Below are 23,808 nucleotides of genomic sequence, written 5' to 3' on the forward strand. Positions count from 1 at the left end.
CTCAACAGAGCTTGTCCATACTTGAAGATACAAAGCCTATTCTAAGCATCCAAGTGGTGGAAACCGATACGGACCCGGGTGACGGTTTTGGTACATTTTTGGAGTCCGAGAAGCATGAAATGGTTCCAATGATTTATGGGTTCAATACATATGCCTAAGAGGTCATGGAATCAAGTTAAAGCAGCCTCAAATACAATCAAAAAGGGCTTGTACGGACAGCATCAACAATTTGGCCGAATTTGCTGTATTGCTTGCTGGCTTTATTGTATTTTACTGTATTAGCATTTTCTTATTTTTCCAAGCATGGGCAACGTGTGGGACTTCATATTCAGCTTATTTGGCATCCTAAAAAGCATCTAGAAGCTGATTTGAAGCTCAAAGAGGTCAAAGATTGATCAAATTCAACTTGATAAAAAAGCTAGCATTTTTAGTTTCCTAATTTGTTTTTACTTTTTGTTTTAGGAAACTACCATTACTTTTAGGTTTTTATTTATTTATTTTCTGGATGAATAACTTTAGGAAGGTTTTTATTTTATTATTTCCATTGTAAATTAATTAATTCCTAATTCAAAATAAAGGAATTAATTAATCAAATTTAGTTTAGGAAACTTAGTTTATGACATATTACAATTCGGTCAAGTTTCCTAATTCCTATAGGAGTCCGGTTTTGAATTAATTTTTTAGGGTTTTTTTCTTTGTAAACTTAGCCTATTTAAAGGCTTATTTTTCAATATGAATAAAAACTTTGATTTGATTGAGAAAATACTTGTGAGATTAATTATCTCATTGTTCTTTGAGAACACCTAAAACACCATTAGAGAATTGGTTGTTTTAGCTTGACTTATCAATAGATTTTCCATCCCCTATTGTAGCGTCTACATTATACCAAGGTTTCTAACCACAGGTTGGTTAGGGGTTGAGGTCCATTCCATTAGAACTTGAACTTAATTAAAGATCCGGGCTAATATAATACGGGTTTAGGAGCAGGTCGTCCTAGGTTCGTATCACAAACTAAAGCCCCAAATCTATGATTCAGCTTATTACTTAATATTTTTTTGTTTTTTGTTAATTTGATAATATTATCTCTGTTAATGAAAAACTAATGATTAAGATATTTTATATATATATATATATAGAGAGAGAGGATATTTTTGTAGTAAAAAAAGAAAAAAGAAAAAAAAAACATAAACTACATTAATTATTTTGTACTTTTCCTTAACAAATAATTATTATAAATATTTTTTTCCTTTCTTTTCCTTTCCTTTCCTCATTAAATTTATCCTTCTTTTCCTTTCCATCCTTCAATCCGAACATAGCGTTAATAAAGTTGTTCTCAACATGTTGCTCTGCTTTTTCTTTCACAAGATAGACCTCACTTCCCTTGTTCTGGACTGGCTGCAATCCTACTCTCCGGATGGACAGCCAAACCAAAAAAAATAAGGTGGAAGCCCATTCATTTCCATTTATTTGTTAGAACAATTTTATAGTATAGTAAAGAATAGATTCATTGAAGATAAATTATAAAAACCAGTAGTCATGTAGTTTCCAATGCTAGCAGCTCCCCTCCACAACAAAGACGGGCTGTAATTCATTTTTTAACAGTCAATATTGACATTGCCTCGGATTGAAATGAAGTTTTCCATGTTTCATTTCTTTTTGAATAGGAAATGAGCAACCATCCACTCTTCCCCATTGTTGTAACCAAACAGTTCTGCAACAGCAATAAAGAAAGTTCTCCAGTAGACTGTCCACTTCACTGCTGAATCCTTGCCATAAGTAGACTCCATAATTGGTTTTATAGAAGATAAGCTTTGGTCCATTCTTTTGAGCCACTCCTCACTGCAACACAAATGGTTTTTAGATTCTTTATAAAATAATTGTGGACTTAATTGGATGACCTAATTAGTAACAGTAGAGCAGGATGTTTCAGTATATATATATATATATATTTTTTTTTTACTGGAGAAATGAAGTTCCCGACTCTATAAATAAATGCTACCTTAATAAAAGTAACGGAGGAGTTTATCCATACCTTGTTTGTGCATAATGCTTTCCATTCACAAGCCAATGGTTAACAACGGAAACATCATCCTGCACAAACATGTTCACCAGAATGACCGCAAAGAATGAGTCAAACTAAAGCCCCAAATTTTATCTCGAGTTTGGTACGATTATGGTGATCTAGGATATATTTCACAAAAGTCTAAAACTGTTAGATCTAGGAGCCAATTCACTTCGTCCCACAATTAAATGGAACTGAATATTGAAACTCCGAGATTGGAGAGTAAAAGCTCACCTGGAAATAAAGCAGGAGATTTGCTGAAGGCATTGTACCTCCAGTGAAGAAGTACCTAGTGATCCAGTCCTCCTCACTTACATCCTACATTAGACAAAGGCCCAAAAAGTATCATTTTCTTAAAGGTGCAAGATTTTTTTAATACATTTTCCATGTTAAGTTAATGAAGAGCCATATACAAAAATAAAAAGGTGTACCTCAAAGTGGTAAGCAAATGCTTTATGGCAGAAATGATGAACAAATAGGAGACTATCCTGCTTCATCCATCCTGATATCTTCTTGAGAAGATCTTTATAGTTCTTCATATGCTATCAGACGACAAAACCCAATTCCTTAATGAAGACAACAATATTAAAAATAAAAATAAATAAAAAATTATACTCATGGCATAGCATAAACTGTTTTACCTCAAACATTTCAATGGAAATTAGTCGGTCATAGGTCGCTTCCATTTCAAATGTGCTAATATCTGCGACAATAATCTCCACATTCTGTAGTTTAAGATCCCTAAAACGAAGCAAGAACGAAGTATTTTTTATTGGGGTCATTCGTGAACGCAACTAAGCACTAATAGAAATATAAATGGATACTCATTGCCATTAAACTAGATTAATATCTCATAGTAATCTAGATGTCATTTTGTAGATACAGATAAAAGCATTACCTACACTGCTCATCTATAAAAGCTTTCTGTGTTGTTGAATTGCAAACCCCAGTGACCCTGCAGTTCCTATACTTCTGTGCAATGTACAAAGACAGCGATCCCCATCCACATCCAATATCCAGAATGGTTTGACCATCTTTTATCTGGGCCCTCTCACAGTAAAGCTCCATCATTGCTTTCTCAGCATCCTCTAAGGTGCTCGACTTTTCCTCAAAGTAACAGCAACTGCACCAACTCATAATAATAATAATAATAATAATTTTATAAAAAAAAATGAAAACATAAGCTTGGACTTACTAAAGTTATTCTAAAGTCATCAGCATCGCCAAAAAACGATATTATATTAGTCTTCCATACTAAAATCATATGTTTATACTATTATAGCTTCATAGTCCACTGCTTATCCTTCACTGGGTATAACTTAAAACTGAAAATCCCAAATGCGTTTACTTAAATTAAATTGAAAGTTGCAATTTAATCCAAAAAAAAGAAAAAAAAAATCAAAGTACCAAAGTAACACCTGTACTTGAGATTCTTCCCGAGCACCAGCTTGAAAAAAGATGTTGGCAATTCATAATGCTGAGCTTTTGGCTGATCAGTCTCTACGGCTATCGGCAATTCTTTCAGAGCTACGAAAGAGGAGACATAAAACAAAAATTCCAAATTTAGCAACGAAGACGAAACCGTACTTAAATAGAGGGGGAGAGGGGAAAATGAATATTTACAGTGTACGAATCGAAGGAGTTGGGAGAACTGGAGGTCAGAGGAAGGCTTATAGCCGGAGCGAAGACGAGCGGCTAAGAGCAAGCGAGTGAGCCTCCTTATCACGGCGTCTGGTAGAAGGTTTCGCTCCAACGAACTCAATGCCAGCTTCACTGTTGCCCCATACGGCACCTGAAGTATCGCTTCCATTTCAGATTTTTCAGGTAGCCCTTTTGACCTTTTTTTGCTAGCTCTTCTTCGTCTCCGACACACACAGTCGCCTTATCAGTTTATATCAGCCACAGGATTCAAATTCAATCCTCACTCACCCAGATCCCAATATATGCCATTTTCGTCTTTTCCCTACCATCGGATCGGCGGTGTACGGTCTCGTTGCCAGCCCTGAGAGACACCCTTTTTGGGCTTCGTCACTTTTTGGCCCATTTTCTTTGGGCTTTGACCAGATTGAGTCAGCGGTTTTCTTCTTCTTTTTTTTCTTTTTTTTTTTTTTTTGGTATTATCGCGTTGTGATCGACGGATATGAAGCTCGATCCTACCAAAAATGGCGTGGACCCGACTGCATGAAGATCAGAACCCCGTAAAGTAGCCGCAAATGAAGTCTTGCGAGAGTACTCACCTACTACCACTTTTCTACACACGCGGGACAAAATAGTTATTGTGTAATTTTTTTTTTCCCGAGAAAATTACGCGATTCCCGGGAAAATAATTGGAAACCCGACAGAATCATTCCTCTGGGCGATATATTATTTCTCTCTTGTGTTTCTTTTAAGAGTTCATGGAATCGATAGACTGAACCGAAGAAGAAGATTACAAGCCCAGGTTAGTGTTGAAAGAATTGGTCATTTTCTCTATGTGATCTTCTTCTACGCGCTTTAATACTTATTTATGTTTTACTTCTTTCAATTGAAAAAAATAAAAAATCTTATTATTTTGTTCTCCGTCTTCTATTTTGTTTCAAGTGTTGAGATTCAAACGAGTCGCTGAACATATCGGGACATGAATTTGGTTGATTACGCTAGATTATTGTTTTTTATACGAAGATGATGTTGGGCAAGATAGAGTCTGAAAACAGAAATAGTTCTGGGAACTCGAATAGTGGCCAGTTGTTGCGAGACATTGAAGAAATAAGTAAAGCCCTTTATCTGCACAAAACACCTTCAAAGGCTTTGGTATCTTCGTCATCATCCGACGTTCGATCTAAATCTACGGGGAAAATCCGTTTGTCAGAATCGAAGTCCATTTCAAATCCAACATTGCTTAGGAAAGAAGAATTATTGCACAAGGACAAGAAATTATCATCACTATGGAGTTGGAAGAAGCCCTTAAAAGCTCTCTCGCATATTGGGAATCAAAAATTGGATTGTTTCTTTTGCCTTCATGTCCATTCGATCGAAGGGTTGCCCGCAAATTTTGACAGTTTTAGTCTTCGAGTGCATTGGAAGAGGAAGAATGAGGTGCTCTCCACTGGCTCTTCGAGGGTTCTTCGGGGCATGGTTGAATTTGAAGAAACATTGGTGCATCAATGTTCTGTTTATGGCAGTAGAACCGGGCCCAACCACTCTATGAAGTATGACTCAAAGCTTTGCTTGATCTATGCTTCTATAATTGGGGCTCCTGAGCTTGATATCGGAAAGCAGTGGGTCGACCTCACGAGCTTGTTGCCACTTACATGGGAGGAGTTAGAGGGGGAAAAGAGTCGTGGTAAATGGACCACCAGCTTCAAACTCTCAGGCAAGGCTAAAGGTGCTAGTTTGAATGTTAGTTTTGGATTTTGGGTTACGCAAGATAAGTTGGTTAAAATGAGTGGAAATTTGAACTTCTCCGAGCTTGTAAACATGGTGCAGGGCAGGTCAACTACCAAGGAATATGATGTTGATTTAAATCCAAGTAATTGTAACGAGATGATTCAGCGAGTTAGAAGCATTCCTGGTAGCGTACATAATAGCTCTACTGATGTGAAATTTTGTCATGATATATTGCTGAGGAAAGGGTTGGAGCTCTCCAAGTCAATAACTTTTCTATATCAGAAACTTGATGAGGGAAGTTTGTGCTGTTCAGAAGATGCAGATTCTCAACATATGAAGCATGTCAAACCTGAGGTTGATCGTGACTTTGTGTTTGCTGAGGGAATTGAAGAATATGATTCTGATATTACTGAGTTTACCATTACTGAAGTAGGGACAGAAATTTGTGAAAGTGTACAGTTGGCATCGCCATTGAATCAATGTACTGGTCGTACTAATGATGAGTCTGCCATTGAGGTTATCAATGCAGATGAGATCATTCAAGATTGTGATATAGATGTTGACAAGGAGCCAATATTTATTTCGAAGGATGGCAGCTTTGATGATTTTGAATTTAAGGTTATGATGGATAATAGTAAACATGAAACAAATAGCATATGCACTGAAAATTTGACCTTGGAAGAGGTGGAGCCAGCTTTTAATGGACAGTCAATTTCAGGATCTGCTGAGGTGGATATTTCGGTATCTACAAAAGAATATATTGAGCAGGAAAACCACATAGAGATGAAATCAAATGATAAAGCAAATAAACCACTAAAACGGTCGCTTAGCTTGGATGATGCTGATGAATCTGTGGCAAGTGAGTTCTTGAACATGCTGGGGATGGAACATGACTCATTTGATATGAGATCTGATGGTGATCCAGAGTCTCCTAGAGAATGTCTTTTGAGACAGTTTGAAAAAGAGGCACTAGCTTCAGGCAACTTCCTTTTTGATTTTGATGCAGATGAAGAGCAATCAGATTTTGCATGCACTGTCACACCCAAGTGTGGTTTCATGGATTACTCTGAGGATTCTAATTTGTCTTTGATCCTTCATGCTACTGAAGAGGAGGACAAGAGAGTAAGTGAATTATTAAAGAGAAGAAATGCCAAAATTCTTGAAGACTTGGAAACTGAAGCATTGATGCAAGAATGGGGCTTAAATGAGAAGGACTTTCAGAATTCTCCTCGTAGTTTTTCTGGTGGGTTTGGTAGTCCAATTGAGCTTCTCCCTGAAGAACCATGCCAACTACCTCCACTTGAAGAAGGCTTTGGTCCTTCTGTTCAGATGAAGCATGGAGGCTTTCTGCGGTCTATGAATCCTCTAATTTTCAGAAATGCAAAAAATGGTGGAAACTTGGTCTTTCAAGTTTCTAGTCCAGTTGTACTACCTGCAAAAATGGGTTATAATGTTATGGAGATACTGCAACATTTGGCATTGGTTGGAGCCGAAAAAATGTATATGCAGATCAATAAGTTAATGCCTTTGGAGGATATTACCGGGAAGACAATAAAGCAGGTTTCTCAGAATGCAGCCCCGGATAAGATGGCATCTGATAGGTTTGTGAACACTTTAAGTACACTTTCAACTGTCATTCTTTATCTGCTTGGACTGTTATAAATTGGCAAATTTTTTATTTCTGTTACAGGCAGGCTTTATTGGGGCATAATTCATATGGTTGGAGAAAGGGAGTTGAAGATTTTTCGCCTGGTTGGAATAGTAAGAACATGAGGTCAGATTTAGTAGGTTATGAGAAACAAATGAAGTTCGTTGTGTCTCTTGAAGAACTTGCTCCTTTTGCTCTAGGTAAGGTTGAAGGCCTCTCAATTGAGGGATTAAGAATACAGTCTCGCATGTCGGAGGAGAAACCACCTTCTTCCATACACCCCCAGTTTATTGAGACTATGTCGACCTCCGAAGGCAGGAGAACTAATCTTGGTCAATTTCTCAGTTTAGAAGATGTTGGAGGATCTCAGGTATGTGCTGTCAGAGACAGTGGCAGCAATAATGATGGCTTAATTGATCTGTCTATAACATTGGATGAGTGGTTGAGGCTAGATGCTGGAAATTTTGGCCTAGAAGATCATAACAATGAGCATGTTTTAAAGATCCTTGCTGCCCATCGTGCTAAGTGCCTAGATTTAGTTGGTAGAAGGGCGACAGAAGATGTCAACCAACACAAATCATGTGATAAGAAGTGTGGATTGTTGGGAAACAACCTTACAGTTGCTCTCACCATGCAGCTCAGAGATCCACTTAGAAACTTTGAGCCAGTGGGTTTACCAATGCTTCTTCTGATTCAAGTGCAGAGGGTCTTTGTTTCTCAGATGGAAAAAGGGCATGGTATGATGTTGAAACATAGCCAGGAGAAAGAAAATGATAATCCATTGTCTGAGGAGCTAAGTGGCAGCAAAGATGAGGAGACTGATGAAGGAGATGAAGAAGACACTCCCTTGTTTCAAGTCAGTGAGATCCACATTGCAAGTGTGAATACTGTGCCTGGCAACAGGCAGCTTTGGGGTACCACAGCACAACGGCAGTCTGGGTCCCGTTGGTTGCTCTCTAGTGGTATGGGTAAAAACCCAAGTTATGTTTTTTCAAAATCAAAGGCAATTGCAAGATCATCTCCTCATGTAGCAGAGTCAGATGATATCTTGTGGAGCATCTCCTCCAATGTTCATGAACAGGGAGATAACAAAAGGGATTTAACAATTCCACATACTCGAAACCCTGACATCATCTTTCCAAGTGAAATCATCAGGCCTCACGAAACGAGCACTTTTCAAAATCGAAGGCAATTGTAAGATCATCTCCTCAAGTAGCAGAGTCAGATGATATCTTGTGGAGCATCTCCTCTAATGTTCATGAATAGGCAGCTAACAAAAGAGATTTAATAATTTCACATACTGGAAACCCTGATATCATCTTTCCAAGTGAAATCATCAGGCCGCACGAAACTAGCACTTTTTAGTTAATTTGGATGGATCTCTCTTCTGGTATATACAATTTTGTTTGTATAGTGAATATGGTACACAGCTTGATACAACCTTGCTCTATATGTCAACCCAAGTTCACTGAAAGGTTTTAAGTAAGAAAAGACTATGCAGGCTTTGTTGATAAGAAATACACTGTGGCTGGTTCTTTGATGTAGATGAGAATGGTAAAACTCTTTTGTATGTTTTCTCCAAATTTAATTTATTGATGTGTATGATATCTAATAAAAAGCAATGTCTGAACATTTATGCTTTTATAATGTGAACATCCATTGTGTCTCAATCTTGGCCTAGTGTATTTGTGATGCCACTATAAACTATGGAATTATTGTTGTTGTTGTGTTTTTTTTTTTTTTTTTTTTGGTTTGTTTTCATGTAGTTTTATGTGGCGATCAACCAGGTGTGAAAAGAAGGTGAGACCTTGGGATTTTTAATATATAAGGATCTCGACGTCAAGGAGCTTATGATGTAACGGGTCTAACTGAATTTTCATCAATGCAGTTTCCTGGTCTCAATATATAGGTTAAATCGTGACCATTGCTATTTTTCTATCGTTAAAGTGGCTGTTTGTTTTATGTGGACCGTGCAGGTCGTCCATTTCCTATAATTATGTGCCTAATTAACGTGTTTGTAATTTTCTGTACTAAAGTAATATATATTTTCAAGGGGAAAAAATGGAAATATATGGTTTTATTAATGGATTTACTTGATGCTCGAATTACATCTTGAAAAAAAGATATCTCGAATTTGATGTTGTTGAACTCTGAACCCTTTCGCTTACTGCTGTCTGGATGGCTATGTTTGTATATATATATATATATATACATATACATATATAGAGTCTAGCTATCATCCGGATCGTTTGTATGTAGACCAAGTGAAAAAATAAAAATTTTTGAAAAAATCGTTATCGTTTTTTTTCACATAGATAAGAAAAAAATGATAATTTTTTTTTTTTAATCTATATACAAACAGTCCGGATAATAGAATTATTCTATATATATATATATATATATATATGGAAGATGGGGATTCAAACTCAAAATAATGGTTTTTACAATATATGCTTGATGTGGTTTTTTTAACATAGTCGTAATCATTAATCAAGTTCGGTTCTTGTGTGAGGTCGATTTCTTTATGTGGTTTGCAATATAAGCTCCTGTCGCTGCTATAACATATTTACTATTTTTTGTTTATTATTATTACTTCAAGTGTGCTCGAATTATAATATGATTTTCTTTTGGAGTTTTTCAAAAACAATTAATTGTTTGCATGGTTTTCACTAACAACAAAAGCCCGTATGTCCCACATAAATAGGAAACAAGGACAACAATTGTCTTGGGTGTCATTTGTTGACATATTTGGTTTTTATTTTTGTTTTTTTACTAAACTGTGTTTAGTTAACTTATTTTAATTGTTTATTAGTGTTAACTAATGATAGCTAGATATTTAATTAACTATAAATTTATGGAAAAAAATAAATGAAACACAATTTGAAATTGTGTTAGTTTTTTGGGTTTTTTTTTTTTTTTTCATTACATTTATAATTAGTAGATATACTTAGCAAACTCTAGCCACATCTAACATTAACAAACAAACAATTAAAGTTAACAAACTCATAAAATTTAGTAAGGGGGAAAAAAAAACTTAAAAACTTAGTATGATACCATACCTTAGCAATTGAATTGGCTCGGGTTAGCTACCCAAGTCAATTTATATATCTAACCAATTTTACTGAAAAGTTAGACTGGTCTGCTTTGAACTGGTAGACGATAAATTTAGTGCGTGACCAAAAAAACTAATATATATATATATATATATTATATAAAGAGTTTTCTGAAACACTAATCTGATAACCATACAATCTTCAACATATAAATCTTGTCTGAATGTAGAATGAGAAGCAGGACATGACATGGTGGTGTTAATGTTCGAATCACATTGCTAAACCCTGATGTCAACTCTACTACACCTCGTGAGTCGTGACAAAGATGTGGTCTACCATTTTAAGCGTTAAAACTCTTTAACATTTTACATTTTAATATTCAGGAAGTCAAGAAGAGCTTTGATGGTTATGGACTCCCTCGTAGGTGGTAATCACGTACCTTGGATCCTCTCTATCCCTTTCAACTCTCTTCTTCACTGGGCAGCCTTCAACTGAACACCTGTAATAATTCCTGCAATCCCATAAACAAATTCAATATTATATCAGTTTCCATTGATTTAATTAATTACTTTCATTTCTCCTTCTATGAACAAAGCTATTGGTTTTAGAGGTAAATAACATTGTATATACATACTATCACTTGATTTGCACAACAAAGCTGCCCCAGATGTTATTGGTTATGTAAGTTTGTGTCATACCTTGGATTTGGGCTGTTCTTCACCATTTTTTTACCGTACTTCCTCCATTTGAAACCATCCTCCAGTATTTCAACCTCTGATTTTGTTTTAAAGGCTACTCTTTCTCTGGTTTCCTTCTTCTCTCGCAGTCCTTCATTCTCTCCTGTTTAATAAAAACACAACCAAACACCTTAAGCCTAATAAATAGATTACAGAAGGGAAAGGTAGTGTCAGCAAATTAACGAGTATAAATAATTATATGCCTATGAATTATATATGTATATATATATTATACGTTTGAAAATGCTTACTGCTAGTATGCCCTCCAATGTGGCTGCTACCTCCACTAGGATCATCACCTTCACTAGCTTGATAAACTGGATTCGTCAAAGACCCAGAAACCATTGATGCTGGATCTTCACCTAGCCAGTCATCAAACATCAAAAACTCATTTAACTCGAAATTCGAGCCCTCAGCAAAGTCATTCTCAGGTGAGTCTGATATTGATTTGCTATTAGACATTAAAAATGGGTGGCAGAAAAACAATAATAATATGTTTAAGAGCATCGGGATATGGAAGTGAAAATCAACAGCGTAGATATAATTTAATCTCCACGACTCGCAGGGCGGCTTCAATGGACCTTCCTATGCAGTCACAGGAAGCTTCAAAGGTAATTCTAAGTAGAAGTGTCACATAGCCCAAAAAATAAATAAATAAATAATTAAAAAAAAAATGAGAGACACAGAAAGGTGTGTGTACAAAGGACAACTGAAGACGGTGGGGCAACCCAAGGGATGACTTAGGAGGGAAGACTTGTAGTAGCATCGCTTTTGTGTTAAGGCTTTCAGGTCTTGTGCTTAGACCAACGTCACCAACCCTTCGAAAACGCAGAAGAATACAAGTCAAATGCGCTTGTGAACTTTGCGATTTTTTTATTTTTTTTGGGGTGTAAAAGTGAACTTTGTGATTTTATATATATATGTATATATATATAAATTCTCCTGTCAGAATTTGGTGATGACTTAGCTGATGACTTAGAATCTCATTAATCAATTTTTAGATTATCTTAAAACTTAAAATATAAAATTATTTTTAAAATTTAAACGAATTCATATAAAATTTATTTTACCTTTTAAAATTTTATCTATCATTCAATTTATCTATATTATAAAATATTTTTAAATTTTAATCATTAAATATATTTAAAAATTAATAAAAAAAATTTTGATAAAAAAAACATACCAACAAAACATATCATCGAATATTATTTTCCTGCACCGAATCTTACGTGCAAAGACTTTTGTCTATACCGATTAAACCCGTATGAATATTATTTTCATAATTTGTGGGTTTGGAATGTCCAATTCAAAAGGGTCCCATCATGATGGCCCTTAAGATAAGATCGCTTTATTACATGTATGGAGTTGATTGGTTTAAAATTTGAACAGCTTGGCGTCTTAATGATACTAATTGACATGTTAATCCTTTATTTTTGAAGACCAAAACAGTAAATAATATTTTATTTATAAAAATAATGTACTACACAAATAAAATGGACTGACTTCTATATAATGTTACTCACTGTCATTATGCCTTTCCATACGTGGAGAGGTGTGGTGGGCCCATTATTTACGACTTCATTCACTCAAAAATAAAAAAATAAAAAAATAAAAATTTTTATATATATATAGCAAAATTATATAATAAATGATTTATAAAAAAAATTAAGAAAGATAAAATTTACAATTATTAAACATGTATAATTTTTGTAATTTGATAATTTGAAATAATTATATTTATAGCTCTTTATCGTTAATTTTTTATCATATCAAACTGTTTATATATATATAATTTTATTTTATCAGCCAATAGAATTTACAATAAGTTGTGTGGGGGATTGATCAATATATATATATATGTAAAACTTCTTGCAGGATGTGGATTGGCCAGCATAGGGTGGGCTACATATATGGCCTAAGGAAATATTACCGCAATTATCTTATAAATACACCTAGGAATGTTATCACGGGAACAAATATTTATTACCATCCAATTCATTGGTATTGAGATGTCACAATGATTAGCAAAATTACAATGATTTGATAGTTTTAATATTAAAATTTTTCTTTTACTAATCATTTGATCACATTAAAAAAAATTAAAATCTAAAAAAAATACTATATAAATTTAGATATACATTAAAATTAAATAAATCTCATTAGAATCTAATAATTAATAAATATTATTTTATATTTTAATTTTTTATATAATTTAAAAATTAAAAAAAAATTTACTATTAAAAATCTAATATAAATCTGATTGTCTATATATATATATATATATATAATATTGAAGCGAAGAATATATACAAGATAAAATTCATCCTTGGAAGTCAAGTAAGATTTTTTTTCAGGTCAAATTGATATAGGTTCTCGATACCGTGGATTAGCAGCCTAGCTATGACCATGATGGAGTTTGGTAAAAGGTAAAGATTAATTTGATAATTCCTAGGTTTTATCATCATTTCTGCCGAACCCAGTCCTCTACTGCTAAGTCTACAAGCATATCGTTCTATTCCAGTGTGGTTTCGAGTTAAAAAAGATTGAAAAGCAAATTAAAAACAGAAAGAACTCCAATATTCTCAATTTTCATCATTTGTATCCCCATTGATGACCGCATTAAGAGATTATTACAGACCCTTGACCGTTTGGTTTCTTTGTTCAAAGAAGTATCTTCGAAACAGCCCCACAAAACTCCAAAATATAAATAAATTTAATTAGTTTGCAACAAAACTCCAATGTAAAAGGAACTGTGATCTCATCTCACAGAGGTCAGCAGACTCGTTATCACCACCAAAAGATTGAAAGGGACGTCCTCTTTATATGTATGCATACAACCATTTAGGAAGTTTTAGTGCAATTTCCCTTGCTCATTTTTATTGGTTTTCGGGGTCGGTCTATTAAGTTCCACTAAGCTCTAACTGGGACTTTGACCTCAAATTCTTTTAATGTTTTTAGCCACCGTTACACGACTTCAAATGGGAAATGTCAACATTAGAGATTGACGGTGAAGGTCTACTTCTAGATTTAAGTTTTGGATAACAATTACCAGTAATGTAATAAATTTTATTAGATTGTTTAATTTTATTATTTTTTTTGTTAAATTTTTAAAAATAAATCTTTTAACAATAATCATTTTAAATTATTTAAAATATAATATGGCATATATAAATTCCACTTATCGATAAATTGTGTATTCCTTTCGATTTTGCCTTTCTGAATTTTTTTTTTTGTTTTTTTTTTTGGGCCTATTTGTTTAATGCATTATATTTATACTTATCCACACTGATTGCCTAATTAATATGCCTTCAGTGGACATCTGTCGTATCAACCTTTATTTAATAGTGAACACAACCTGCCTTTTCCCTAGAAGCCTGTTGTTTTTATATGCAAGTTAACCTAAATCCACCACAAACTTTATCTCTGCTTGTCTATGTAAGCAACCATGATTAGGCAAGTTTGATAATTTTTTTATTTTTATTTTTGTTCAATGGTGATTTTTATTTCTGTCCATTTAATAATAAAATATTATTTATATAATATAAAAAAATTGATATTTCTATTTAATATTTTTTAATGATGTAGTATGATATGTATGACACAATGGGATGAGTGAAAACTTCAAAAAAAAAAAAAAAAAAAGTTCATATCGATGGTTAAAAGTATGTGATCCAAAAAAGAGGACAAAGAGCCGCATACCGTAAATGATATCAGATTTTTAATTTAATCAAACTCTGCATCATGATATTACACAATTCATATTATATAAGTGCATGACTTCTCTAATATCTAGTTTGCCTTAGAAAGATAACATTTAAAAGAAAAGAACAAAATAATGTAAAAAAATCAAAATATTTTTATCAATGCTAATTAGCTTGAATAATTTGTTCTCTTTGTCATATGAACGTGTTATTTTGACATTACTCGTACAAAACTTACCAGCTGTAAACCAAACGACATCCATTTAGACGAGCTCCGCGTGTTGTTCACGGGTTAACTCAATACGACGCGTCGTGAGTTAGCAATAAATCATAAGGCGCCTAGGCGGAACGTTGTCGCTTTGGGGACATATATAATGTCGTGTTTTCTCTGTTGCTATCGCCAGCTGTGGCGCTTCAGAAGAAGTCGATGTCTGAGTCCGGAGCCACTGAGAAGTCGGAAAAACGGCGTCGTATGAACGCCGAGCGGTCTGCGTACTTTGCTAGGAGAGAAGCTGCTAAGGTCTTGCGAGTCGTTCTGCTAGGGGACGCTCGGCGCCAAGCCGTCGGCTCTATCAAGTCGCTGGTCTATAGTCCTTCTGTAAAGAACAAGAAGGGAACCTTCGCTCTGGTCTGTCAAACCCTCAAGCGTAAGTTAGCAACCGACACTCTGCAACTTTATGCATCACTGATATTGAAAATTCGATTTTTTTTATTTTTTTTCTGATTTTGGGTTTGGAATTTATTTTCCGTTTTCAGATCTTTTAATTATCAAGGAGGTGTTAGAGGCTGCTAGTGTACTTAATAGCAAATGGAAGGTATATATTATACAATAAATTTACCCACATTTTTATGTGCAATTAATTTATAAGAAAAATTTGAAGGTTTTTTTTTTTTTTTTTTTTTTTTTTTGGCTTGAAATTTTGACATGAACTTGCATTGCAAATTGACTGTGAAGTTCGTATGGTGTTTCAGAAGCAAGAGGAATTAATCTATGTCATCACGTACGATATTCTTTTTGGGCAGGTATATTTTTTAATAAATTGAAAAAGCAGTAAAATGATAGGCATTTCCCCCCCCCCCCCCCCCACCATTTTACATTGAATTTTTTAATGCAGGCAGTTTTATCAACTGGTGATGCGGAGAAGTTTCTATGGGGTCGAAGAGATGCTTTGAAGTCAGCTCTTGCATCCCTTTTGAAGAGGAAGCAAGTGAAGAGTGTCCAAGAGTTGGTATCTCTCTATGAAACTCCTGGTGTGTGTTCATGTTGTCTCCCTTTTTTGTCTTTGCAGTTAGTTTTACACTCTTTTGATTAGAAGTATCACTCTTATATGGAAAGGGATTCTTTCACTTACTTTCTTATTCTCTCATGGAAGTTCTTTATGGTAGGAGCCATATATGATAGTTTAGGTCCTTGTTAGTTTTCTGAAGTGACCCTACAAGTCTATCATTTTGATTCATGGTTATGCATTTTTACTTTGGCTACTGATATGTAAATGTTTTCTAAATTAGTGTCGTTAATTTTTCATGCAGGTGTTTCGAAACCGCGTTATGTACGTGTAAATACTCTGAAAGTAGATGTAGAATCCGCCGTTCTTGAATTGGAAAAGCAATATATGGTACTTTCTGATACCTTCTTGTGTTTCCCATGGATGTGATGAAATTTTTGCTAGAAGTAATATTATAGCGGAGAAGAGGGTGTTAGCGTATGCAACCTCCCACACCAGCTGTGATGTGCTCGTTGGTGCTTTATTGTTGCCTTCTATCATGCACTTGATGCAGTAAAATTTACTCGTAATTTCCTTGTGAAAATATTTATGAATAATTGTAATTTTTTATTTATTTATTTATTTATTTTTATGTATTCAGGTTAATGATTTAGAATGTACTTCAGTTATTTATGTATACATAACACATGCTATGTTTTATCATGCTTTTGTGTTATTCATATCTGTGGTTTCTTATTCTACTTTTTTTTATGTTCGTTTTGTATGTTAAATAGGTGCAAAAGGATGATTTGGTTCCTGACTTATTGGTTCTTCCACCGGGTAGTGATTTGCATGATCATCATTTAGTCATGAATGGAAGTATCTTTATGCAAGTAAGAGTTCTGAATAAAATCTTATAAGTTGGTTTTTGTTGTAATGTGAATCACTGATTTAATCAGGTTCTGATAAGCGAAATGGTTCCTTACAATTGAAAGAACAATTGTAAGAATAAACCACTATGTTTTTACCCATAAAAATGAAAGCACCTTGATGCATCAAGGTTCCCCTTTTACAAGTATGATGGTGCTTTGTTGCTGAATAAGCTATTATGCTTCTGGTTCATTGTTTCTCAGTGAGTTTTATTCTGTTTCAATCTGTTTGCACAGGGCAAGGCAAGTTCTATGGTGGCAGCAGCCCTTAGTCCCAAACCAGGATGGGAGGTAGTTACTTGTCTTGCTTGAGTTGATGTTGATAAAAAAATTCAAAAAAAATTAAAAAACTTGTCACATACCAAAAGGCCCCATAAATTGGAATCTTCAAAAAAAGTGAACAATTTGTGCAACATAAATATGTTGCAAATTATTTCACCTTTTTGCCTTCATTCCATTGGCTTAGCCTGGGGTTTGCTAACATGCTAACAGTCTACCTGATGCTAAATTTTTATTCTCTGTAAAGGTTCTTGATGCATGTTCAGCTCCTGGGAACAAAACTGTTCAACTTGCCGCTATCATGAGAGGAAAGGGAAAAATTTTAGCTTGTGAGCTGAATAAAGAAAGGGTTAAACGTTTAAAAGATACTATCAGACTCTCTGGTGCCTCTAGTATCCTTCTGACAACATTCTGGTCTTTATGTGCCAGTACTTATTTTTCTTATTTATTCACCTTCACCTTCTTTGTTATTACATCACAATCTGAGGAAAGCTAGCATATTGTTCAGATCCCTTTAGCTCTTCATTGTCTATTTTCTATAAAAGATAATCTGTGTATCAACCTTGACTTAGAATGTAGATATACAAGTTTTGCATGGAGATTTTTTAAAATTAAGCTCAGTTGACCCTTCATATTCCAAGGTAATGCAAAATTGGATGCATCATCTGTTCCCATTGTTTAATATGCAAGTCGATAGTTTCTGTGGACTTCAACCTTTAGTTGTCGGTGTGTCATATCATTAAAAAAGACTTTTTCTTAATCATAATATAATGTATAGCTGATTGCAACTTTTACAAAAAATAGCATATTCTATCTGTAGGTCCGAGCTATTCTATTAGATCCTTCATGTTCTGGATCTGGGACTGCTTCTGTGAGATTAGACCATTTGCTTCCATCTTATGCTTCAGGTAACTTTTCAATTCAACTATTGATTAATAACTCTGTAAATCTTCTTGTCTATTAGATAGGCTTATGCATCACAAATTCATTTTGGCTTTGAGAATGGTAACAGAAACTTCTTATGGTAATTTTCTAAGGAGGCTGAATGAGCATGCTATCATTTGAAGTTAGTGTCTTTCCATTAAACTAATTCCTAAATTACATATGACCCTTTCCATTAAACTAATTCCTAAATTACATATAGGTCATTCAGCCAATGCTGCTGATGAAGAAAGATTGAAGAAGCTTGCAGCTTTCCAGAGAAAGGCTCTAGAACATGCTTTGTCTTGTAAGTCTGTGTGTGTGTGTGTGTGTGTGTCTTTTATTAGTTTGTGTCCTCTATTTTCCGAGAGTTTTTCAAATTGGATACGAAATATTTTGCTTCATTCAAAAGAAAGAAATATAATATGCTTCGTTAAAAGATTCTGCGCATCAAAACAGAGCATTCTTATAGTAATGCTTCAATGTTATGACGAAAATGCATGCTCATATTGGCAGTTCCAGGAGTACAGAGGATAGTCTACAGCACCTGCTCCGTACACCAAATCGAGAACGAGGACGTGGTCCAATCGGTTTTACCTCTCGCTGCATCCTATGGGTTTCACTTGGAAACTCCATTCCCCCAGTGGCAACGCCGTGGTCTTCCAGTTTTTGATGGCTGTAAGTGCTTTCATTTCACAATCTTTCAGAGCTTCATCTCCTATATTGTCGCACGTTTCGCTAACTCGCTAATTTCTATTTTATTGGTTCGCAGCTGAAAATTTGCTGCGCACCGATCCGGTTGAGGACAAAGAAGGATTCTTTATTGCTCTATTTGTCCGGAAGATCTCAGACACTATCCAAGACAGCGTAATCGCCACCAAGAAACAGTTTATGGTTCGCCCTTCCCCTTCTAAATTGTTTAAATTTTGGTTAAAAGTGAAGCCAAATTGGGGGAAAAGATTGTCTTCGAGACGCAAGAGATGTAAGACAGTAAAGTAGTTTTCTTTTTCTTTTTTAATTTATAATAAAATCTCTAATTATTTTTTTTTACCTACCGAGTCTGGATGAAAGATCGTGCGATTGCTATTTGCGTTGAATCTGATGTGCCCATAAGCTTTAAAAAAGAACAAAAATAATTAAAAAGAAAGAAGAAGATCGAACATTTTATAAGGAAGAAAATACCGATACCGATTAGATTTATAATGCACCACTATATCCACACAAAAGACAGCTCGAAAAGTCATAAACCGTCACTCACTCGCAAAAATAACAGAAAATCCTACTACTTATTACCAATTCACCCAAACCCCACAATCACACATAGCAGCTTTTAACACCCGTAGCCCTTACACAATTGTCACTGTTTAAGCAATCTTGACCTCAATGGTCTTGGCCTTCTTCGGCTCTGGCGGAGGCAGCTTCTGCACGGTCACAGTCAAAACGCCGTCCTGGCACACAGCCGAAATGGCATCGGTGTTGGCATTCTCAGGCAGCACAAACTTCCTCATAAACTTTCCGACCCTCCTCTCCATTCTCACATACTTGGCGCCTTCTTTCTCTTCTTCCCTCTTCCTCTCGCCGCTGATCAGCAGCACATTGTCATCCTCAACTTGGACCTTGATGTCCCCCGATTTCAGCCCCGGCATATCGACGATGAACACGTAGGAATTGGGCAATTCCTTCACATCTGCAGGAGTAGCAGCCATGGCCTTCGCGTCGCGCACGTAGGAACGAGTCGGAGCATTGGAGGTCTTGTCGCCGTCTTCGTTGGCATCGATCATGTGCTGGAGGGTCGAGAAGAGTGGCGAATCCAAACCCATGATTCTGAAATCCATTTTTTTCTTTTTTTCCCTGAGCTTCTTGGTTGCTCTCGATATTACTTTGAAAGAAGTATAGACTAGGAATTGAGGAATTGCAGAGATGAAATTGATTCTTTTTTCCTTTCGATAGTTTGGTGCTTGAATTCGTGAACGCTTTGCTATTTGTAGTGACGAAATGGAAACGGAGAGAACGTTCTGGAGGGATACGGGGAAGGGTTAGGGAGGTTCTAGGAGTTTCTTTTACGTACTTCTAAAATGTTCCAGAACGCTGTGCAAGCTTATCTGCGACTCTTTTTTATCATTTTTTTTTTTTCAAAAAATCTTTTTTATCATTTTTAAGTGCGGATTTTTTGTTAGTGGGACCGCGTTGCCATGCTGTATGGAACTTTCTTTTCTGAAACGTATTACTCTAAATAATGATTTTAATTTCAAAAGAGTGTAAAGAATTTTTATTTTTTATTTTTTTTTGGAGTTTGTTTATTAAAATAACTACTTCCTTCTAATTTTGGATATACGTTTTAAAATTAACATTTAATAAACGGTTAAGTTTTATTTATGTAATATTGGTCCATTCAGGAAAAAAAATATAATATATATATATATATATAAATGTAGTACAGAGAAGTACGCCGTATGCAACTTTTAAGTAAAGATGCAAAGTGAGTCGATTATATTAAAAAAAGTAAATTGCCGTGAAATAAAGAATGTTGCGCTTCTTCCGTGAACCAAAAAAAAAAATTAAAAAAAATAAAAAAAATAAATAAATAAATTTGGGGCAAAATAATATATATATTTTTATTTAAAAAAAATTGCAGTGCATCAATTTGTTATTCTATCTAACAACAAGGGTTAAACCAAAATGGTTAGTTCCAAATACATCGAAGATCTTTCTGCAAGGGATGGTACATTTTTTTATTTTTTTTTTAAAGTAAAAGAGAGAGATGGGTACATTGCAAGTTAATATATCATCAACTAAATAATTAAATGTCAGTCAAAGCAGCGATTACAATTTCTCTGAAGAACAAATTCGGGATCTTGATCTCAAGTGGAAAATGATCACTTCGATAGCTACACATTTAATTTCTTTTAAATAAATAGAAAATTTTCCCAAGGTCACTTACTGATTCTGTTTTTGATGAAGCTAGAAATCCCAAAACTTTATTATTATTATCTTTTTTTTCTTCGGGGAAACTTTTGTTTACTGTTTAAGGTCCGTATACGTGTGAAAAAAACCAAAAGAAAGAAATATATACTGAATTCGGAGAACGAGTAGTATTTCCCTATTATTTCCACAAAACGAAAAGAAAAAAATAATTTATAAACACAAGCAGTACATTAATCTATTTAAACATGTACATAACCAAGCCCAAAAACAAACATAACACCTACTTACCATTTCAGTACATACCACTGAGAGTCAGTGACAATACTTTTGTTTTTCATTTTTAAAAAATCTAAAACAAAGACCACGACAAATTAAACATCCAACAACAACAACAACAACAACAGAACAAGCAGAGCAACGCAACACGATTGACATACATATGATCTTGGCTAATACTAGTTAGCCAATTTGCACCTCCACGGTTTTGGGCTTCTTGGGCTCCGGCGGGGGTTTCTTGGCCACCGTGACAGTCAGAACGCCGTCCTGACTCACCGCCGATATCTTATCGATATCAGCATTCTCCGGCAGCACGAACTTCTTCAAGAACTTGCCTACCCTCCTCTCCATCCTTATATACTTGACCCCATCCTTCTGATCCTTCTCTTTCTCCCTCCTCCTCTCCCCGCTCACAACCAGCGTGCTGTCCTCCACTTGAACCTTGATCTGGTCGGACTTCAACCCAGGCATATCCACCACGAAGATGTAAGCGTTGGGATCCTCCTTCACGTCCGCAGGGGTATTAGCCATGGCTTTGTTGTCACGGACATATGCTCGCGATGGGTGGTGCGACTGGCCGGCCGACTCGTCGGAGAAGTCTAGGATGTCGTGGATTGTATCCATCAGGGACCAAGGGTCGACTGCTAGGCCTCTAGGGTCCATTTTGCCGATCAAACGCACTAACTATGGAATAATTGCTGAATTTTCCGTGCTTCGTTTTCTGCGTGGATGGTGAAGTGGGGGTATTGGGAGGTTTATATAATGATTCTCTGGAATATTAGAGGAGGAGTTTCAATGCTTTTCTAGTTAAGGTAATCGGTGGTATTTGGAATGTAGCGTGCTACGTGGCTGTCGACTCGGATATTAATTATCTGCGTGGCATTGGTCTCTGCCGTCTCATACACGATAGCCAGGGACGTGGCAAGACTACGGTCTTCTTTGGTTCTCTGCAATTTATCACATGACAGCGAGGAAAGCTATTTTTTATGCTGTATACGTCTCCACATTGTTAATGGTTTTTCCAGTCTCAATTTTTTTTTTTTTCTTTTCCTTTAGCTTCTAACTTTATTGCTCTTATCAATCTGATCCTGCCAGTCATAGGGTGGGGAAAAACAAAAAAAAATATTATCACATTATGACTCATTTAATCAAAATAATAATGGATGAAAAATAATATGAACTTTGAAATTTACCCTGTTTAATCACATGTACCATTTGAAGTTTTATTCAAAAAATTTACAAGATTACGTTAATGTATTTTATTTTTGTTATTTGAAAAAAATAGAAGAAAATTGAAGAGCGGACCTTTGTCTCAACCCAACACACCCTTTTAAAGCAATAAAAATATTAGAAAAATAGAGATTAGCATACTTTGTAAATTTTGGATGGTAGATTTAGCAATTTCAATCATAAAACATGATTGAATTCTTAATGCAAATAAATTTTATAATCTGAATCTAAATTTCTTACAAACTTATCTGCTCTCGCCTAAATTTTAACTCACCTTTTTTTTTTTTTTTTTTTTTAATGCTTGAGTACGTATAATTTTTCTTATATTGCATAGTTGTCATTCGCTAATAATAAACATATTCTTTTTCACTAGTATTAAATGGACACCATTCTCTGATAAAGTTGATGATTTCTTTCACTAGTATGAAATTGACACTACTCTCCGGCAAAGTTGATGATCTTCATCGAAAAATATCTTAGGTGAACAAGAAAAGCAAACAAACAAATAATCTAATCTAATACAAATATATATATATATATATATATAGACACACCTTATAGACCTGATCAGACGAACCCAACCTCAATTCCCAAACAGAGCCCAAACTCAAAAACAGTGCATTCCATATAACAACATTACTCTTCACAAACTTGAGACACCAATTTTCAAAAGTTCAAATTTCGTTGTGATCAGTCATTGGATTTAATTAAGCGACCTTAACATCGATCGTCTTAAGCCTCTTGAGCTCCGGCGGAGGCAACTTCTCTACGGTGACAGTCAGCACACCATCCTGACAGAGCGCGGAGATCTTATCCAAATTGGCATTTTCGGGGAGTGAAAATTTCCTCATGAACTTGCCAACTCTCCTCTCCATCATCAGGTACTTGACCCCCGCTGCATCTTTATCATGTTTGTCTTTGTCCCGCTTTCGTTCCCCGCTCACCACCAACAAGTGATTGTCCTCCACCTGCACTTTGATTTCACTGGCCTTGATTCCTGGCATATCCACCACGAAAACGTAGGAGTTTGGGTACTCCACCACGTCCGCCGGTGTTGCAGCCATTGCTTTTGCATCACGAACGTAAGCCCGAGAAGGATTGTTTCGAGAAGACTTGTTGTCGGGCTCCTCAGGGAAGTCAAGCATGTCTTCGAGGATCGAGAAGAGTGGCGAATTAAAACCCATGTTCCTCAAATCCATGATGTCTTTGATGTTATATATGATCTATGGTATATAACTGAAAGAGCTTATAGTAATACAATTATACAAAAGGATTTTGTTTTTTTTCTGGCAAAGAACTCAGCAGAAAAGCGTGTATTGAGCTTGAGCTGGCTGATGATATGGAGGACGGAGAATTCGAGGGGTATTTATAATGTCGAAGTGAAAATGCCAGAGAATTCTAGAGCCTCAAAAAGAAAAAAATAAAATAAAAATATAAAAAGGTAGAAAGGAGTTTGATGTTCAGGCACTCTGGCTT

At 35.3% G+C, this 23,808-nt stretch overlaps 7 protein-coding genes across 9 annotated transcripts; 2 read left to right on the top strand and 5 right to left on the bottom strand.

Annotated features, from left to right (window-relative positions):
• Positions 1-1,487: 1,487 nt before the first annotated feature.
• LOC107420124 ((S)-coclaurine N-methyltransferase) lies at positions 1,488-4,013 on the bottom strand. Its single transcript, XM_016029008.4, has 8 exons — positions 3,686-4,013; positions 3,481-3,589; positions 2,961-3,185; positions 2,704-2,803; positions 2,494-2,604; positions 2,297-2,380; positions 2,033-2,091; positions 1,488-1,839 (listed from the first exon to the last, which is right to left on the bottom strand). Exons 1-8 carry the CDS (start codon positions 3,870-3,872, stop codon positions 1,647-1,649), a joined length of 1,068 nt encoding a protein of 355 aa, XP_015884494.1. The 5' UTR covers positions 3,873-4,013; the 3' UTR covers positions 1,488-1,646.
• Positions 4,014-4,153: 140 nt separating this feature from the next.
• Positions 4,154-8,746, top strand: LOC107420123 (protein PLASTID MOVEMENT IMPAIRED 1-RELATED 1). Its single transcript, XM_016029007.4, has 3 exons — positions 4,154-4,502; positions 4,643-7,029; positions 7,119-8,746. Exons 2-3 carry the CDS (start codon positions 4,724-4,726, stop codon positions 8,272-8,274), a joined length of 3,462 nt encoding a protein of 1,153 aa, XP_015884493.3. The 5' UTR covers positions 4,154-4,502; positions 4,643-4,723; the 3' UTR covers positions 8,275-8,746.
• A 1,511-nt stretch (positions 8,747-10,257) lies between these two features.
• On the bottom strand, positions 10,258-11,480 carry LOC107420087 (probable WRKY transcription factor 50). Its single transcript, XM_016028953.4, has 3 exons — positions 11,118-11,480; positions 10,828-10,969; positions 10,258-10,640 (listed from the first exon to the last, which is right to left on the bottom strand). Exons 1-3 carry the CDS (start codon positions 11,371-11,373, stop codon positions 10,517-10,519), a joined length of 522 nt encoding a protein of 173 aa, XP_015884439.1. The 5' UTR covers positions 11,374-11,480; the 3' UTR covers positions 10,258-10,516.
• Positions 11,481-14,925: 3,445 nt separating this feature from the next.
• LOC107420158 (25S rRNA (cytosine-C(5))-methyltransferase NSUN5) lies at positions 14,926-18,951 on the top strand. 3 transcript variants are annotated; one of them, XM_016029050.4, is made up of 13 exons: positions 14,926-15,214; positions 15,324-15,382; positions 15,540-15,590; positions 15,683-15,818; positions 16,098-16,183; positions 16,567-16,665; positions 16,939-16,992; positions 17,228-17,372; positions 17,560-17,621; positions 17,801-17,888; positions 18,125-18,208; positions 18,418-18,579; positions 18,674-18,951. In XM_016029050.4, exons 1-13 carry the CDS (start codon positions 14,995-14,997, stop codon positions 18,898-18,900), a joined length of 1,473 nt encoding a protein of 490 aa, XP_015884536.1. In that variant the 5' UTR covers positions 14,926-14,994; the 3' UTR covers positions 18,901-18,951. The 3 variants fall into 3 exon arrangements, with proteins under 3 accessions (XP_015884536.1, XP_024930655.1, XP_024930654.1); XM_025074887.2 differs by having other exon boundaries at positions 15,125-15,214; positions 15,687-15,818; XM_025074886.2 differs by having other exon boundaries at positions 15,130-15,214; positions 15,523-15,590.
• Positions 18,952-19,037: 86 nt separating this feature from the next.
• LOC107420159 (17.9 kDa class II heat shock protein) lies at positions 19,038-19,971 on the bottom strand. The gene has a single exon (XM_016029051.4). It carries the CDS (start codon positions 19,734-19,736, stop codon positions 19,266-19,268), a length of 471 nt encoding a protein of 156 aa, XP_015884537.1. The 5' UTR covers positions 19,737-19,971; the 3' UTR covers positions 19,038-19,265.
• A 1,061-nt stretch (positions 19,972-21,032) lies between these two features.
• On the bottom strand, positions 21,033-21,871 carry LOC107420074 (17.1 kDa class II heat shock protein). Its single transcript, XM_016028939.4, has one exon. The coding sequence runs from the start codon at positions 21,763-21,765 to the stop codon at positions 21,286-21,288; it is 480 nt and encodes a 159-aa protein (XP_015884425.1). The 5' UTR covers positions 21,766-21,871; the 3' UTR covers positions 21,033-21,285.
• Positions 21,872-22,838: 967 nt separating this feature from the next.
• LOC107420073 (17.6 kDa class II heat shock protein) lies at positions 22,839-23,747 on the bottom strand. Its single transcript, XM_016028938.4, has one exon. The coding sequence runs from the start codon at positions 23,529-23,531 to the stop codon at positions 23,040-23,042; it is 492 nt and encodes a 163-aa protein (XP_015884424.3). The 5' UTR covers positions 23,532-23,747; the 3' UTR covers positions 22,839-23,039.
• Positions 23,748-23,808: the final 61 nt, after the last annotated feature.

This window comes from Ziziphus jujuba, chromosome 5 (genome assembly GCF_031755915.1).
Source record: "Ziziphus jujuba cultivar Dongzao chromosome 5, ASM3175591v1".
Classification (NCBI taxonomy): Eukaryota; Viridiplantae; Streptophyta; class Magnoliopsida; order Rosales; family Rhamnaceae; genus Ziziphus; species Ziziphus jujuba.